The 18999-nt window shown below is 42.1% G+C and overlaps 1 protein-coding gene across 1 annotated transcript; it reads right to left on the bottom strand.

Moving 5' to 3' along the window:
• Positions 1-982: 982 nt before the first annotated feature.
• UBLCP1 (ubiquitin like domain containing CTD phosphatase 1) lies at positions 983-18215 on the bottom strand. Its single transcript, XM_049775918.1, has 11 exons — positions 18196-18215; positions 14341-14522; positions 13254-13345; positions 12863-12948; positions 12651-12766; positions 10585-10683; positions 8423-8460; positions 7855-7953; positions 5390-5506; positions 2726-2853; positions 983-1273 (listed from the first exon to the last, which is right to left on the bottom strand). The coding sequence occupies exons 2-11, from the start codon at positions 14492-14494 to the stop codon at positions 1246-1248; spliced, it is 957 nt and encodes a 318-aa protein (XP_049631875.1). The 5' UTR covers positions 14495-14522; positions 18196-18215; the 3' UTR covers positions 983-1245.
• Between the last annotated feature and the right edge of the window lie 784 nt (positions 18216-18999).

Here is an 18999-nt window from a genome sequence, read left to right as displayed (position 1 = left end):
CATTTTAAGAAAAAGTATTTATTATTTACACCACTGAAATAGTCCCGTAAGAACAATATACACCATGTTTATTCAAAAGGATCAGGCTCCTTTCAAATATGATAACCGTATGAAGCAACACTGTCAACACAAAACAGTGGTCACATTACATATCTGCCTGCAGGCATCAGCATTGCAAATCATATCTTACAAGTATCTTACGGCTGGATATTTCACTGAAATATAATGTTTGCACTTACACACGGTACAGCTAGAAGAGAACAAAAACTTTGTTCATGCTTTTTCTAGGGCTGATTCAATAATATAGACCATTTTAAATGTGATGGTCTTGACTGCTTTTAAGAAGACAATGGTTTACATTGAAATGCTTCTACTTAGCCACCAAAAAGAAATGCACTCTAGTTTCTAGTTTCATTCTTCGGGGTAGTGGTTTCTATGTCACATCCTATGATGTGCTGTTATCACAGCTGACATATTCCAGTTTTACTCAGAACTGACACACAGACCACACTGAGACAACTTGGAATTCAGAGCTGTCCATAATAGCAGACAGAGGAGAAAGTGTCTCTCTTGATAAAGAAAAAGGTTCTTGGGGATGTAAGCTGACCAAACTAGATTTCATACCCAAATCGATTTTTGCAGGGTGGGGGTTGTGGGCTGTCATCTAGAAGTACTCAGGGCTTACTTCTGGCTCTGTACTCAGGGATCAGTCTTGTCTGTGATCAGGGACCATATGGGTTGTTGGGTACCAAACGCAGGTTGGCTGCAATGTAAAGAAAATGACCTACCCACTGTCTTATCTTTCTGGCCCAAAAAGTAATTTTTATTTTTAAAGGAAAAAGCAACAATTTTGAGATGGGTTTGGTCTTAGTTTTCATCAAACAACAACAAACGAAAATCCCAACACAATGAGACAAAAACATAGATATAAGTTGTTCTCAAAGTCACAAAATGATACAGCTGAGTATACTTTTTTGGTCTATTTTTGTGTGTTAGAGTGGGGAGGGACTCAGTATTTAACACTGGAGAAAATATTTTCAAGAGTAACAGGATGCTGATATAGGGAAAGAGGACTATTTTTTAGCATATTGCTATGATCTTCAAAAATATAAAATGAAGTTTACCAAAAAACTGGAAGACCAAGTACAAGCAGCTTGATATCTGCTTCAGTGTCCAGCACTACTGTGATGAAAAGGAAGTTCCTGGGTCTCAAGTGTCTTCAGTAACTGCCAATGGAACTTGTAACTACTGCCCCTGCTTCTTTGAGAGATACCTATAAGAAATCAAATAAAGACATTGGAGCTCCTGTTATGCTACATTCATGGCAACACCCTTCTCTCTGCAAAGGGATGTGTTTCAGGGCAAAGTTTTCCAGGGCAAGCAGTGGGGGCAAATCATCAGGGCCGCCTACTACTGTTATGCCTAGTGTGGATCTCAGTATGTAGTAGATACAAGAATGCAGTCTTCACAGAACCCTGTGAGGGGCTCTTGTGAGAAGTCTGATTTCTCAGCCACTGAGCAGGCTAAGAAGATGGCCCAAGTCCACACAGCTAAAACGCAGTAGAGCCTAGTAACAGAGATCTCATGTAGGCTTGATCGTCCCTGTTTTAACTTCCTTCCACATGCAAAAATGTGATCATATTAACTAGTACTGTTATTTATAAATAGACACACTCTATGAAACAATCTTATTTTTCTTGGATAAACAGTGGGCACAAGATAAAGTAGCACTCAGAATAGGAAATGGAAAGAAGCCAGAAAAGATTAATTCATTAAGCAAGCATGTTTCTCTCATGTACTATAATGGGAATCAAACTCGAAAGTACTTTCTGCTTGTTTCTCATGAGGATGACTTCTGATACTCCTGGTGAGGGGAGAGGAGAGATCCTGAGAGCCAAGGCCCTCGTCTAGTCTAGACAGAGTATTTTGTTCCACTGCAAAACTGAGCCAGGGACGCTCTGACTCTGCCCCATGACCCACCAAGTGGAATGGGACGGATAGACAGATGGACGACTGTGTCTCTCTTCTTCTCTCCCTTCTTCCCCTTCCCCCCTCCTCTCTCCTCTACTCCTTCTCCCTCCCTCCCTCCCTCCCCTCTCCTTCCTCTCCCCACTGCAGAACTGAGCCATGGACTTTCAATTCCACCTCATCACCCACCAAATGGAATGGGAAGGACAGACAGATGGACAGACAGGGACACAAACACACACACACACACACACACTCCCTCTCTCTCTGCCAAACATTCTCATCACAGCTCAAGATCACATCTCTCTGTTCTCTCTCTCCTCTCTTCTCTTCTTTATTCTTCTCACTCACTCTCTCTCATTCTTCTATTTAAACAAGTCTCCTAAACTTCCTGTTATGTCCACATATTACAAACAGCAATACTCAATGCTTTTCAAGATGTTTAGTATATTTCACAATCTCAATGTATAAGAAGAGGGATAATTGTGCAGTCTATGGAGAGTGGCTAGAGCATGGCTACCAATACTAACGCACAGACAACTGTACAAACATGCCTCAGCTCTCAGGCCCTCTCCACTGAAAAGAGGCAAAGATGCTTTGGTTCATCACCAGGTCAGAGGTTAAAATGAAAGGGGCAAATTGTTTCAGGAGAGATGCGTTCAGGTTCAAAAATATTCTTAGAATCCACCCATTTTAAGTTAAAAAAAATCGAACTTTCATTCCTGTGTAAAGAAGAAATAAAGCAGTTGGCACTTACCTCTCCCAATATTTGTGATTTAGGTCCAAAAAGTTATCTAATTTGGCTATTTCCTTGAGGTACTGAGTGAGTTTTAGGAGCTCTTTGTCTTTATCTCGATTCAGGTGTGCTTTCATGAAAGGCCTTATCTATCGGGAAACAAATGTCATCAGCACTTCACCCTGCAGCAGGGAAGCTGGCACAAACGTGCACATCCGATGAAACCAGCTCAGAGCATCACCAAGTGTGTCTGTTCCTGAGCTCAGCCTAACAGATAGTCATAGCCTAATGCTAACAGCATACCTCTTCCTCCTTTCCTCACACTCAGATCCACCATTGTACAACACTTACATTTTCAGCAACTGAGATGAGCATGCCCATGGTCTTAGCTGGGCCATTCAGGCTGAACTGACTCCACCCTGCTGGTTAAGTACCCCAGCCTGGGAGCTACTCCACCCAGGGAAATTGCTGGACTTTCTCCTTCAATAAGCTGCTTCTAATCAAGCCATTTTTCTCATCCATGTTAAGTCAGCCTAAAGACAGATGAGATGAATATTTTGACCGTTTTCAATTCAGGATTGTTCAATAAAAATTACCTAGACCTAAGATAATCATTCAGTATATAGAACCCATGTTCTCCCACATTTTATAAGCATTTTTTTCTTATAGTTTTTTAATTAAAAAGATCAGCTACATTTTCCTTTTTCTGTTTTTTTGGGCCACACCTGGCAATACTCAGGGTTTACTCCTAGCTCTGTGCTCAGGGATCACTCCTGTTTGGCTTGGGGGACTTGTTGGGAATAGAATACACATATCAGTCACATGTAAGGCAAGTGCCTTCCCTGCTGTACTATCTATCCAGCACTTATTTTCCTAACTCCTAAAGTAGGGTGAAAAATTACTTAGTATCAAGTATTATTTTTCTGTATTTCTCTTAATAGGGGCCATGACCAGCAGGTCTGAGGAGGGTGTGAGTGATGCGTGTGGTGCAGGGTGTGTTCTATCCCTAGAACTTGATTTTCTGTGTTATTTTTAAAGCAAGTTGGCAAACTATTCATATTCTAGTAAGAGATTTTATTGCTTCAAGACACCAGCTCAAATAGCTTTATACACGGTCATATGTACCTAATCACCACATGATTCTGTGGTCAGTAACATACTTTCCATGTATGAGGTCCTTGGCTTGAACCCAGGATCCCACACATGCACCAAGAAACATTTTTAGGAATTAAGGACTTACAATCTTTTTTTTCCTTTTATTATTCTCTTGTATAGTATTTTTCCCAAAAAAATAAAGTGAAGCTTCCATGAAATCAATTTACTCTTTCATGACAAAACTCAAGTTTAGGGCCCAGTAGATGGCTCAACGGAATGGAGTGCTTGCTTTATTGTATTATTTACTGGGGCAAAGCAAACCCAGTAATGCTCACACTTATTCCTGGCACTGTGGTTGGAATCTTATAGATTGCCAGGGATCAAACTGGGATCAGCCACATGGAATGCAACCTTACCCACCATATTACCTCTCCAACCACCTGAGCATATGCTTTGCATGTAGAATGCCAAAGGTTCATCCCTGACATCATATGGTCCACCCAAGCACTGCTAACAAAAAACCCCAGAGCACAGAGCCTGAAATAGCCTTCCAGCATTGCTGGGTATAGCCTAAAAACAAAATGAAGAATCAGGTTTAGTTTTTTGGCACTATATCCAACCTTAAAATAAGCACACTCACATCAGAAATGAATTTAAAATATGCAAACTTATCTTCAGGCTTTTTGTGAAGTCTTTGAGATCTCAACCAACAGCACTATAAAAGTGGTAAAATAACATATCTGGGAGTAGTTCTCAATTTCAGAAACATTACTATGTCAATATAGGTAAATCATTAATAGAGGAAGATCCTTTTGTCCTTGAGTTCTCTGGTTTTTTGTTTTGGGGCCACATCCAGAGGCGCTCAGAGGTTACTCCTGGTTCTACGCTCAGAAATCACTCCTGGCAGGCTTGGGGGACTCTCTGGGATGCCAGGGATCAAACTCGAGTGAGTCACATGCAAGGAAAATGCCCTACCCACTGTGCTAAAGCTCCATTACCCCTTTAGTTTTTTAGTTTTGGGCCACACAGGCTGTACTCAGGGCTTACCCCGGGTGGAGTTCAGGGGACCATATGGGATGCCAGAGATCAAACTCAATTCAGATGTGTGCAAGGCAAGCACCCTACCTTTACTATCTTTACCAGCCCCAAGTTGAAGACCAGATGTTTCCAAATGAGGACATGTTGAAAGATAGTACCTTGGAATGCTTAATACTTTTCAGTTTAGATTTTTGAGAGATTGCAGTATATATGTTTTTAGAATACAGTTTATTCAGTGATTCTGCATATTCAAATACAAAAATTAAAATTCTGTGTAGCTCAATGGGATGTAACACATGCTTTGCATTCAAGAAAGTGAGGAATTGAACTTGGTACTACATGATCCCATATGTATTGCCTGGAATAATCCCTGAGCACTGATCCAGGAATAGTCCCTGAACATTGCTGGCTGTCAATGTACATATGACTTCACCTAAGCACTGAGTGTCTTTTGCTTGTAAGAGCACAGTGCTTCTGAAATTTTGTGCAATTCAACAACATTTAAAGTTCTACCACACAATCATGTAAGTAGAATGGAAAATAGTATCTTACCTTGAGTCCATTCTGGGGGTTCATTAGAAAATTTCTGCCTATGTCATCAAACATAATGGTGTTCTTTTTGCTGTAAAACTCCGAAAACTTTCCCCATATAACACCAAGAGGCTTTACCTTAGAACAAAAGTTTAAAATTAACTCCAAATTCACTAACAGTTCATTCACTCTCTTAACAGCAGATACTATTTGGAACCATGCAGAGTTCTAGGTCAGAGTGTCCCTCTCCACTGTTAGCGGTGAGACCAGGTGGATCCCCTAGAGCCCAGGCAGCCTCTGAAAAGCATCCTGTAGCCAGGTGTAAGGGCAACACCCTACTCACTGTACTATGGTGCTGGCTAGATCCATTTGTGTCTTAAATAAGCTTCTCATAAGCTGTTCCATAATATTAATAGGAGATGTGGGATCAAAGAAAGAATATTTTAAAATAATCTGGGAGCTGGATATAGCACAGAGGTGAGGAATATTTGAGCCAGAACCTAGTTTAGTCCTCAGCATTGCAAGGTCCTCCACGAATTGCTGGGTGTAGTCCAGAAGGCCTTGGAGCAAGCACAGGGTGGTCCTAATGGACCTGAGTAGTGCTGCATCCTCAACCCCTAGCTTTGACCATCAAGCCTGGAGCATCACCAGGAGTGCCCCCAAACTCTCTGAACACTGCCGATAACCAAGCTTACCATATTTTTGTTTTGTTTTGTTTTTTGTTTTTTTGGGCCACACCCGGCGGTGCTCAGGGGTTACTCCTGGCTGTCTGCTCAGCTCCTGGTAGGCACGGGGGACCATATGGGACACCGGGATTCGAACCAACTACCTTTGGTCCTGGATCAGCTGCTTGCAAGGCAAACGCCGCTGTGCTTTCTCTCCGGGCCCACTTACCATATTTTTTAAAGAGGGCCACACCTGGCAGTGCTCAAGACTTACTCCTTCTGTGCTTAGAGATGGCTCCTGGGACCATATGAAGAAGATTAAATCTGATTCAGCCACAAGCAAGCGTCACTTACCCACTGTACTAGCCCACTGTACTAACCAACCCCAATAAAACAATCTAGTCACTTGGGATCATTTTTAAATCTAAAAAACATTAGTGACAAAGAAAACATTAAAACTATGAAGAAAAGAAAGGGGAGCTTTGCAGTACTTTTTCTTGAAAAGACAGGTATTCAATGTAACCACCATTAAACAAATTTTTAAAATGGGGGGTTGAGGAAAAAGCAGTGGCTTTGGGCAATATCTGGCTATGCTCAGGGAACCTTACTAGCAGTGCTCTCCAGAGGTCCAGAGATCTCGTTAAAGGTAATCCTAAACCAAAGTAAGCAACTATTTTCCAACAGTTTACAAATATTGATCTCTAAAACACTTGTTCACTTTCATGAAGTATCTTATGACAAATTTAAGTTAGTTGCATTCCATCATATAGATGAACAAACATTTTTATATCCAATCTCCTGTTGAATATTAAGAATTTATTTTGGTAGGGCTGGAGCAATAGCACAGCAGTAGGGCATTTGCCTTGCACATGGCTGTCCAGGACAAACCTGGGTTCAGTCTCCGGCATCCCAAATGATCCCCCAAGTCAGAAGCGATTTCCGAGCACAAAGCCAGGAGTAACCCCTAGTATCACTGGGTGTGGCCCCAAAACAACAACAACAACCAAAAAAACACCCCAAAACAAAAATAATTTATTTTGGGTTTTGGGGTCACACCTAGTAGCAACCTAGAGCTAAGTCCAACTTTGTGCTGAGGGCCATTTTTTGGCCAGTGCTGAGGGCCATTTTTTGGCCAGTGCTGAGACAACCATGCAGTGCTGGGTTCTGAACCAAGGCCCCAGTTTGTGAACTCCAGACAGGTTCACAGATCAAAGCACTTGTTCCAGTCTGTGAAACAGATTACTTTCCAACCTAATTCTTTATTATGATAATAAGCACTTATATATTTCTGCTTCCCATCTTTTACACTCTTTGTGGTTGGTAAATATACGGCTTCAGTAGGTAAAAAAATTATATTCTATGAACCTTGATATATGCAGTATTTCTCATTTTGACTATAGGTGTCCCTGTAGCCAATGATTCTAGTACATCTCCCCAAACTTCCCCCAGTACATTAAATTCTCCCAAATTCAAACAGCAGTGAGCGGGTCTCATCAATTTATTCCTAGTGACCTGTATAAGTACCATGCAGACAGTAGGATGAATATATCTCCCTGAAGTCTATGTAAAATATCACACTATTTTCTTTTATCTGCTACATACAGGGTAGGGAGGTGAGGCTTCAGTTTCCTGCATCTTCCTTAACAATAGTATGTCCCCCGACAGAAACACTGTGCAGCCACCATGCAGAGGCACTACGTCAAAACTCAATCAACACTGAACTAGCTACTAATTTCTAAAGTTTTTCTGTAGATTACATTATATAAATACAAAAGAATAGAAGATAAGCATTTCTTTCAATACAAGTAAAAAGACTCTTACATCTATTAGTCCTCTCCGTGGAGTATGAACTGTTATCATAGCAGCACTGTCCAACATGAAGGTAATCTTATAATTTACATTCGTGCTCACTCCCAGCTCCTATTTAAAAAAAAATAAACAAAATTGTGTGATTAAAGTAAAGCAATGCGGAAAAACTTCTGCTTTCTGTTTTCCATAACATCAGCTCTGCCCCACTGTCCTTCAAATCTTGCTCAACAATTTAGAAGTATCTTAACTCAGTCAATAAAATGTAGCCCAAAGAAAATAACCCAAAGAAAATTTCAAACTACTTCACAATCTTCTATTCTAGAAGAGCTGCACTACTGTATTACATACCTAGGAAAATAAGGAAAAGAAAACATTCAAAATATGAAGAAAAGAAAAGAAAGGGGAGCTTTGCAGTACTTTTTCTTGAAAAGACGGGTATTCAATAACATTAAGCACTGTTCCTAATACTGCTATTTGATACTTACTAATTTCCCTCCAACAAAAATAATTTTGTTCAGGCTACTAGGAAGAAACTTACAGTTGCAAACCATGCTTAACTAAACTTCTTCCTAACACTTACTTTCATTTTAGCTTCAATCCACTTCATATTTGTTGCAGCTAAAACATAAAGAATAAAAATTCAGTATATATAAAAATTCTGAGCTTATTAAATAAACAAGTTTCTGTATGAAACTAGTCAAATTTTCTAAGCAAGACTAAAAGTTCAAATGCATCAGTATCTTAATTTCTAGCATACTACGGTACTTTTAAGTACTTACAAAAATTAATCTAATGTGACATTAAAACAAAATTTAAGTAATTATAATCAAAGTTACCTATGCTCAGAAAAACTTTATTTTGTGGGGGGAGTGGGTGGCCACACCCACCAATAATCAGTCCACTCCCAGCTCTGTACTTGTGGGTCATTTCCAGCAATGGCAGGAATCAAATGCAGGCCTCCAAAATGCAAAACATGCAAGCACTCAATTCATCCAGCCCTCAACGCAATACCTGGATGCCTTTGACCAATAGCACTGACAACTATTCGCTATCAGTTCTACAATGCAAGTTCAGAGTGCCTGGATCTTCATTTTCTTCTATGTTCCTAAAGTCAGCAGATGCTGATTTAGGTCATATGTTTGGGGTTAACATTGAAGGGTTAAGTGTCATAAAAATCAACAGTTTTTCAAGCTCAGCAAACTTAGTGCTCATTGCACCTAGCTCTTAAAAGCCAAATTTATTAATATATCTATCTATGTTATGTATCAGTTTTGAAATAACGAAAACTATAATTCAATTCTTGGCATTACAGGCTCTCCTGGCCCCGAGTTCCTAAGAATATACAGGTATTACTTTATGTAATATTTGAGAAGGAAGGAAGGAGCTGGAGAAACAACTCAAAAACTAAGCACATGCTTTACATGAAGGAGGCCTGGGTCTGACATCAATTATTACATATCCCCTGAGCACTGCTGGTGGTCACCCTAACAGGGGTCCTCAAACTTTTTAAACAGGGGGCCAGTTCACTGTCCCTCAGACCATTGGAGGGTCTGACTATAGTAAAAACAAAACTTATGAACGAATTCTTATGCACACTGCATATATCTTATTTTGCAATGAAGAAACAAAACAGATACAAATACAATATGTGGCCCGAGGGCCATAGTTTGAGGACCACTAGAGCTGGAAACAAATTCCTCAGGAATACTTGGTGAGGCTACCCTAAAAAGGTAGAAATTCAAATATTTATAGAGTATGTGAATGTCTTTAAGAAGCACCAAATTATTATTTTTTTTTTTTGCACACAAAATAGCAAAAGAATAACCTGAGGAGCCAGAGAGATAGGATGGAGGTAAAATGTTTGCCTTGCAGGCAGAAGGACAGTGGTTCAAATCCCAGCATCCCATATGGTCCCCCGAGGCTGCTAGGAGCAATTTCTGAGCATAGAGCCAGGAGGAACCCCTGAGCGCCGCTGGGTGTGACCCAAAAACAAACAAACAAAAACCTTATATACAAAACCAAACTTTTAGACTGATAAATATAGTGACAAGTGATGGAACAGGAACAAAAGATAGGGGGGAGGGGTACACCCAGTGGTGCTCAGGGGTTATTCAAGAATCACTCTGCATTGAGGAATCACTCCTGGTGGACCTGGGGGACTATATGAGATGCCAAGGATCAAACCTTATTTAGCCATGTGCAAGACAAATACTATTGCTCTGGTCCAGGAACAACAATATTTTATATTCAGTAGCTAGATAGTCTATAATTTCTCAATGGCATGTAAAAAGATTCACAGCTGGGGCTGGAGCAATAGCACAGTGGGGAGGGCGTTTGCCTTGCACAAGGCCAACCCGGGGTGAACTCGGGTTCGATCCCCGGCAACCCATATGGTTCCCAAGTCTGCAAGGGATTTCTGAGGGCAGAGCCAGGAATAACCCCTGAGCAATGCCAGGTGTGGCCCCCAAAAGCAACAATACAAAGGACTCACAGCTAATTAAAAAGGTTACAACTGCTCTTTAGATATCTCGTTCGGGGCTCTAATACTTAAAATAATAAAAGAAATCTCTCATACAAATTTTTAATATGGTTTCTAAGTTTATACCATGAACTAGCAAGTACTTGATCATGCATAAGTCTCATATTTAAACACATTTTAAGTCACATTTTAAAAAGCAAATTAACAACAACAACAAAAAAAACCCTTATTTCATAGGAATCTGAACAAGAAATATAGCTTACACCAAATAACAATGTCATAATCCTCATATGCAGATGTTAGGAATTCATGAAGATAAGGCCGCATCAACTCTACACCAGTCTCAGCACAAGACCTGTGATCTAAAAGAAAATCAGTCACAGATTCTCATTGGTTTCTTATCACAGATGAGCCCTAGCACCAGTGAAACTCTCCTTTTTTTGTTTTTGGGCTACACCCGACACTGCTCAGGGATTATTCCTGACTGCACTCAAGAACTACTCCGGGGACCACATGGGATGCAGAAATCTACCTGGGTAAGCTGCTTGCTAGGCAAGAGCTTTAACTACCACACTACCTCTGCAGGTACATCACATAATATTATCTTTATAATCCAAATTAACTGATCAATTTTGTTCCATTTTTGAAGAGGAATACCCACTCATATTTCAGACTTACTAGCAAATTTGTTACTTTAATGCCTTCCAGATACAGTCATAAACAATAGGCCTCAATAATACACTTTAGGCAAGGCTGTGTCACATTATGTGGCATATGTGAGAGGCTGGGTTCAGTCCCCAGCAACACACACACACACACACACACACACACACACACACACACACACACACACACACACACACGCTCGCGCGTAAAATTTTAAAACAACTAATTAACTTAAGATATACACTTAAAGTTTAGGATTAGAAAGAAATAGGTACATTCCAGTAAGTTTTTTGTTTGTTTGTTTTTGTTTTGGGCCATATCTGTTGGTGTTCAGGAGTTATTCCTTGGCCACACCACCTCTTGGTGTTCAGCTGCTACTCCTGTCTCTGTGCTCAGAAATTACTCCTGGCAGACTCAAGGGACCATATTAGATAATGGGGATTGAATTTAGGTTGGCTGTGTGCAACGCAAATGCCCTACCTGCTATGCTATTGCTTCAACATCTATTTACCCCCAATAACAATTTTTAACTATTTCTTTTTCTTTTATTTTGGCTTTGGGGCACACCCAACCATGCTCAGGGCTTACTCCTGGCTCTGTGATCAGAAATCACTCCTGGCAGGGCTCTGGGGACCATGTGGGGTGCTGGGGATCGAATCTGGGTCAGCCATGTACAAGGCATGTACTTTTACGGCTGTCTTATCTCTCTGACACCAACATTTCTTAACACCATTAGAGGATGCTTTTAATTGACATCAAAACATTCTGTTGCTTACACTCATATAAATTAAACAGTGTCGACACTATAGTGGAGGACGTGGAACTGAAAATTTTATGTATAAAAATCATACCAATAAGTTTGATAACCACACACTGCTTAAAGTAGTTAAGTATATCATTTCAAATTAAGATCCTTGCTCTAAATATTAGTAAGGAGCAGAGGGAAGTGTTGGGCCATACTGGTTTCTGCTCTGAGGTTGCTCCCTGTGGTATTCAAGTGCTGAGGCTCAAACCTGACTTCCCCACATGCAATGATTGTGCTCCAGTTTAGAATCATCTCTCCAGCTGAATGTTACTTAACGGGAAAACTCAAGACATTAAAAAAAAAAAGTTGGTGGGAGGGGCCATGCCCAGCAATGCTCAGGAGTTACTCCTAGTTCTGCACTCAGTAATTACTCATAGCAGTGCTCTGGGAAATCCTATGCAATATCAGAGATGGAACCAGGTAAGCCTAGTGCATAGCCCTACTCGCTGTACTATTACTATTAATAGTGCTATTACTATTAAAAATTGTTTTTAAGTAACTATAGAAATAAATGCTGATTAACAGAATCTGAGTATATTATAATGCACTCATAAATGAGGATACTGTGTGGCTCAAAGAAGATACATCTTTATTCAGCTGTGAGTTCTGGGCAAGGTTTTACTATAAAGGATATATATATAAACATACTCAGAAGCTCAAGAACAGGCACCCTCAAGACCTGGGACTATAGGTAGCTCCTTATTGTGTTTATTTGTATTTTCTACAACAAATAAATTATGTAAGAAGAAAAGCTTTCTTGTATTTCGCGGGAAACCCTAAATTGTAAGGAAAGAATGAGCCAAAAGGAAAAAAGAGTTGTGGATGAGGGGAGTCAGAGTGCAATTTCAGCTGACTTACCAAACAAGGTATAGTCAACATCTAGTACCAACAGTTTTTTCCCTTCCCTAGGAGGGTTCAAAATTTCCACTTTGTACTCTTTCACTCTGCGAGAAATTTTCAACAGGTTTTCTTCCCTAATTAACAAAAACAAACAAACAAACAAAAATCAGATGGAACATTTAGTTTTTCTCAGATTGTAGCTAATTTCCTTTGATAGTAAAAACACTTACCTATTTTCTACTTCAACTATTTCATCTTCAATATCAAAGTCGTTGACAACATCATCATTATCAGGGGGGGGACCTAAGACGTCTTCCTATCAAGAGGAAAAACAGTTTGGTTTCATGGTATTATCTTGAACAAAATTAAAAGATACCACTCTGCATATTCACTCATTCTGTTCACTGTTTATCATGTAGACTGAACTGCTTGCATTACTTACTATGCTTTCAGCTAACTCTATGCTCACCCGTATTTGTTTTCTGCTGAGTACCACCTTCGCTGGAAGCTTTGATTTTTCATTGAATGCTCAAGAGACAGTTTTACAATTATAACTATTTTATAACAAAAAGCTAAATCATATCTTCAAAGGGACAAATGGTAACAAAAGGAAACATTTACCAAGCTCTCCTCACGAGTTCCCATCATCATGATTTTAGTATTTGGTTTCAGTTTGAGAGCTCCAAGCTTAACATCATTTTCTGCAGGTTTGCCTACAATACAAGCAAATGACTGTTTTCTCACTAAAGTCCAGGTGCTGGTGCCCTAACCCATTATACAAAAACCCTATCAAGAAAAGCTTTAGTACAGATTCCACAGCCACGTTGTTTTGTTGTTGTTGTTGTTGTTATTGTGTGTGTTTTCCTAAAATAAACAGTTGCTGCTGAATTAATAGAGTTGAACCCACTAGCAACTAAAAACAGTTGGGTTCTGTTTTTACCCCAACTCCACATTAGAAGAAAACCTTTTTCAACTAGCTAAACAAAAATAATGTGCCTTTATTTGCTGTTCCAAAGGAAGATAGCTGATACTGAAAAGCATTGAAAATTGAGTGCTTATGACTCTGAAGCCACAGTACTATTTAAAATTAGCCCTTTATGACAGCAAACATCACCAAAAAAAGTCGCTGTGAGACTGTTCAAATGAGCACTGCCTATAATTTTTAAATTGCCATTTTTTTTTTCAAAGCTGAAAGGGTAATCTGGAAGAATACAAGGCCCGAACTATATTGAAAAGGTTGTGCTAGAAGGCAGGTATTGGAGGACCAATCACCCTGTTTTTACCTGGGACTTACATTCGACTTTTTAATGTGAACACAAATAATCATAGTAATCTTAAGGGCTGGAACAATAGTTTAGCAGGTAGAGTGTTCGCCTTGCATGCAGCCAACCCAGGTTCCATCCATCCCCAGTACTCAGTACTCCATATGGTATGCCTAGACCTGCTTGGAGTAAGCCCTGAGCATTGCCAGGTGTGAACTCCAAAATTAAAAAAAAAAAAAATTAAAAGAAAAAGTAATATTAAATAGTGGTGGCGTTTTCAAGTAACTTTAAAATCTTGACTTTTACTATTTTAAGAGTTTTGGGCATTTTTTTTTATCAAATTAAGTCTCCAGGAGATAAGATGTAGATGATAGAAAAACAGATCACACTTATTAAAAACCCATAATCTATTAACGCAAGGAATTTGAAGTGGGAGATAGAATTACCTTTAACTTTGAGTCCAAGTAACTTCTGACGCTCTGGAAGCACTCCAGTCAGAGTTTTGAGAAACTGTTTGAGATCCAGCACAGTGTCGTCTTCGGAAAGCGTGGTCACAGAATATTCCTGCCCACCCCATTTCACAATGATAGGGAGAGCCATCCTTGAAGCATGGGACAAGGGGGAATGCCTAGAGGAGAGCAAAAACAAAACCACAGCTAAAATAAATACATGGAAGATGCACCCTGATTTGCCAATTTTGTAAAATGTGCACTTCAGGTCCTACTTTCCCAATTTGATGGTAAAGAAAGAGGACTTTTCTCCTAGCTGCCTGTGAAACCAGAATGATCAATGATTAGAAGTCGATGTGAGAAGTCCCTGATGCTCCCAACTCTGGTGTAGTTAGCATTCCTCAATACTGCCGGATCACCCCATTCAACAAGGAGCTGCAGCATCATGCACTGTCCACATTCACTGAACACTGGAGAGACTGTGTGCTGAGTCATTAAAAAAACAAAATCTAGAGCTGGGATCCAGTCTCTAACCCCAAGCTTTCCCTCGTATTAGCAACTTTATCTTTGGGAAGTTATTTGATTCTAAGTACCTAAGTTTGTTCATTTGTAAGAGAAAATAAATCAATATTAAAAAAATATTATACCCAAGGGCTTCCTGAGGGTTATGAGGAGGATTAAATTATCTATTTATGGGGCCGGGAAGGTGGCGCTAAAGGTAAGGTGTCTGCCTTGCAAGCGCTAGTGTAGGACGGACCTCGGTTCGATACCCGGCGTCCCAAATGGTCCCTCCAAGCCAGGGGCATAGCCAGGAATAATCCCTGAGCGTCAAACGGGTGTGGCCCAAAAACCAAAAAAATAAATTATCTATTTATAAGTCACATATTAAGAATGACAATTTTGGGGCTTGGGGGCAGAGGGCAGCCACACCCAGCAGTGCTCAGGGATTACTCCTGGCTCTTCCCCCAGGAATCATTCCTGGCAGGCTCTAGGGACCAATGAAAGGCTGGATATGAAACCCAGGTTAGCTGCTTGCAAGGCATATATGCCCTACCCACTGTACGACTGCTCCAGCACCTATAATATACACAATAAAATAGATAATTTTTTTTTATTTTGGGCCACACCCGGTGACGCTCACGGGTAGCTCCTGGCTATGCACTCAGAAATAGCTCCTGGCTTGGGGGACCATATGGGATAGCAGGGATCAAACAACGGTCTGTCCTGGGTCAGCTGTGTGCAAGGCAAATGCCCTACTGCTGTGATATCGCTCTGGCCCCAATATTTTTAATAGTAAAAAGAAACAAAGTTTATACTATGCTAACTAGTAAAAAAAAGAATCATTATTTGTTTCAGGTTTCATAAGTGTAACAGTTTTTAGGCAGCTCCCATTTGGCAAGGTTGTTTAAGTATCATCCTCACAATTTAGGACCCAGGAATTCCAAGAGGCTATGTAATCTGCTCACAGGCACATTGCTGCTAACCATAAGGTCTCTTGACTGAAGCTTTTCACTACCTGGGCTCTCTTGAATAGGTCTAATAGGAGCATGGGCATTTCAGGCGCAACTATAAACACCTAAGATGACACAGCAGCTCTGGAACTCAGGGCAACATGAGGGCTCCCTTCTAGGCAACTTCCCCCTCTTCACTCCCCACCACCATTTTGCACAAGCTCATCACACACAGAGGTCAGAGAGCTGGATCTCCAGGTTTCAAAGTCCATTTCCAAATGTTGTCTCTCATTAATAAAACATTTTACTGGGGCCGGGCGGTGGCGCTAGAGGTAAGGTGCCTGTGCTAGCCTTGGACGGACTGCGGTTCGATTCCCCGGCAACCCATAAAGTCCCCAAGCCAGGAGCAACTTCTGAGCGCATAGCCAGGAGTAACCCCTGAGCGTTACTGGGTGTGGCCCAAAAAACCAAAAACAAAACAAAACAAAACAAAAAGAACATTTTACTGCACTGTTCCTTCACAGAATAAGAGCAACCACAAGAAGGTACATTTTGAATTCAAGAGCTGGACAGATAGAGGACAATGGTTTGAGCCTATGATTTGCATACAGGAAGCCCAGGCTTAATGTCTGACATTCATGGTCCCAGAGCACTGAACCAGTAGGTCCCAAACACCACCAAATGTGAACCCCCCCAACACAAAACTTAGGGATTCAAAAATTTTTTCCATATGTAAAAATAACTTGCAAAATTCTCTGGAAAGCTACCACTATAAGTTTACAACATCATATTAAAAATTGTAACTGTAATAAAATGTATTTTATTTGAAAGAGAACTTGCTCCAAGAGCATTGTTACGCTCAATTCAAAGCCCAAATCAAATAGCCAAACATTCTTTTGCTCCAAGAAAATTGTCTAAACATTGTTTTGCTGCAGGCCTGCAGAATATTAAAATTCATAATAGGTAAAAATGTGATCAATAGTACATGCAGAGCAGAGCTCTGGGTCCCCTTGGGCAATTAGTCTTATCAAAGTGGAGGTCCCTATAACCAGACTCCAATCAGTGACTTGTTATATAGTGGCTGGAATAGGGCGTAGGGCCTTTTTGCCTTGCTGACCTGAAGCGAATAATCGTGAATTCTGCGGTTTCTGAAGGCCGGCCGCGGGCCACAAAATGTTGTACGGAGGGCCCGCAACAACTCGCGGGCCGCGAGTTTGAGACCTCCCAGCACCCCATATGGTACCTTGAGCCATCCAAGGTATGAGTGCAGAGCCAGAAAGAACCCTTGGCAATGCGGAGTGTGCCCCCCAAAAAAAGAAAAAAGGAGGGGGGATATTATAACAGAATCTGGAGACAAAGGAGCCTGGCAGTTTATGTTTTGCCAACCCAGGTCTTCCTCCTAGGTACCTGGGGCAGCTCCAGAGCCTCTGCTGTGGGAGCTTCATGAGCTTTTGAACATGAAAGTGAGTGACAGAGAGATTGGGGGGGGGGGAGAAGAAGGAGGGAGGGAGAAGGAGAGAGAGACCATGGAAGAAAGGGGAGGATGCTAGAAAAAGCTGTGACACACTTGGGAGCATTTGCAATACAGAAAAAAGCGCAAGTAGACGGAGCAACAGCATAGCCAAGTGAATCTCAGGCCTAGCATGAGACCGACCTAGATTCGATCCCAATCCCCGACATCCTACATAAGGTCCCCCCTAAGCCCACCGGGAGTGATGCAGGAGTAGAGAGCCAGGAGTGATCCCTGAGCACCGCCAGGTGTGACCCAAAATAAAACAAAAACAAAAAAGCAAGAATGCCTGGGACCCGAGAGACAGATCACCTACAAACGGGTAGGGCGCTTGCCTTGCATGTGACTAACTCGGGCTCGATCCCCAGCACCCCAGATGACCCTCAAAACAGAGCCTTGGAGAAAAACCCTTGAGCATCACCGGGGGTGCTTCCCACCCACCCGCCCCAAAATACGGTGAGTGGGGGAGTCATGACATGCTCCAGAGCTCCCTAGCAGGGGTGGGGGCAGAAAAGAAAGCCGACGACTGCCATCAGATCCGAAAAACAAGAAGTGGGAGTTGGGGGTTCGACCCACTCGCCCGGGGACGCAGCCTCCACCATGGGGACTGGAAGCCCAGACGGCGGGGTCGCCTCCAGGGAGCTCCAGGGGAGCGGGGTCCGAGGAGAAGCCGGGAGGGGTCGACCCCCGTTCCTGGGAGTCCGGGAGGCCCTTCCCATCCCGGCCGCCTTCCTGGAGGAGGCAGCGACGTCCGTGCGAGGCCTAGAGGCGGGAGCCCTGGGACGGGCGTCAAGGAGGCGCCAGGGTCGGCGGGCGGCGAGACAGGAGCCCGGCACAGGGCGCGGGAGCCCCCCCTGGGCCCAATGTTGGGGGGTCCTGGTCCGCCCTCACCTGAACCGGCAGCCGCGGGCACCGGAAGCGGCAGGCGGGAAGCCGGATCCAGAGACGAACCGGAAGTCGCTCTTGGCACCGGAAGCGGAAGTGCGCGCGGGTGACTCTCTAGGACTCTCAAAATGGCCGCGCCCGGGTCGCGTTGCACTCTGGGACGGTGGAGGCCAGGCCCTTCCCAGGCGGGGACTGCAGGCAAGGGTGTTCTGTCTGCTTATTCCTGGGAATGGGACTGAGACTGTTCAGTAGCTCTGGGCCCAAGGAGAGCTAGAAGGAAGTGTCCCAGACTGCAGAGCTTTTTTTTTTTTTTTTTCTTTTTCCGAATAGGAAATGCAAGGTGGTCTTTTGTAGGGTTCCAGACTAGAAGGACAACACACAACTGGAATAAAGTTTGACACTTGGATCCGTTTGCCAACAAGATTTCCCAGCCTGGCCAGACAGGGGCCATCCCTTAAAGGAGATGAGCCCGCCCAAGGTCAAAATGAAGATTATATAGGGAAGGGATATAGGGAGGTTCCGGCTTTCTGATGATCCTTAAACGATTTGGCTCTTGTCTAGGGATACCTTCCTACTGCTCCCTTGTCCTTCCATGATAGGCTACCTGGTATAGCCAGGTAGTCTGAGGCAGGGTCTATGGAAATAGGATTCTGAAGCCCCAGCATGTAGCCCACACCATGTGGTCCTTACAAAATGGTGTTTCTCCCTGCTCAGAACCTAAGAAGAAGACTGCCATTTTACAAAATGGCGCCCCTCCTTAGTCAGAATTCAAGTCCCAACACTTTCAGGCCCAAGGGCCTGAGGGCCCCT

Source organism: Suncus etruscus, chromosome 6 (genome assembly GCF_024139225.1).
Source record: "Suncus etruscus isolate mSunEtr1 chromosome 6, mSunEtr1.pri.cur, whole genome shotgun sequence".
Classification (NCBI taxonomy): domain Eukaryota; kingdom Metazoa; phylum Chordata; class Mammalia; order Eulipotyphla; family Soricidae; genus Suncus; species Suncus etruscus.
The sequence above is the reverse complement of the archived record's forward strand: the minus strand, read 5'-3'. Positions and strand labels throughout refer to the sequence as shown.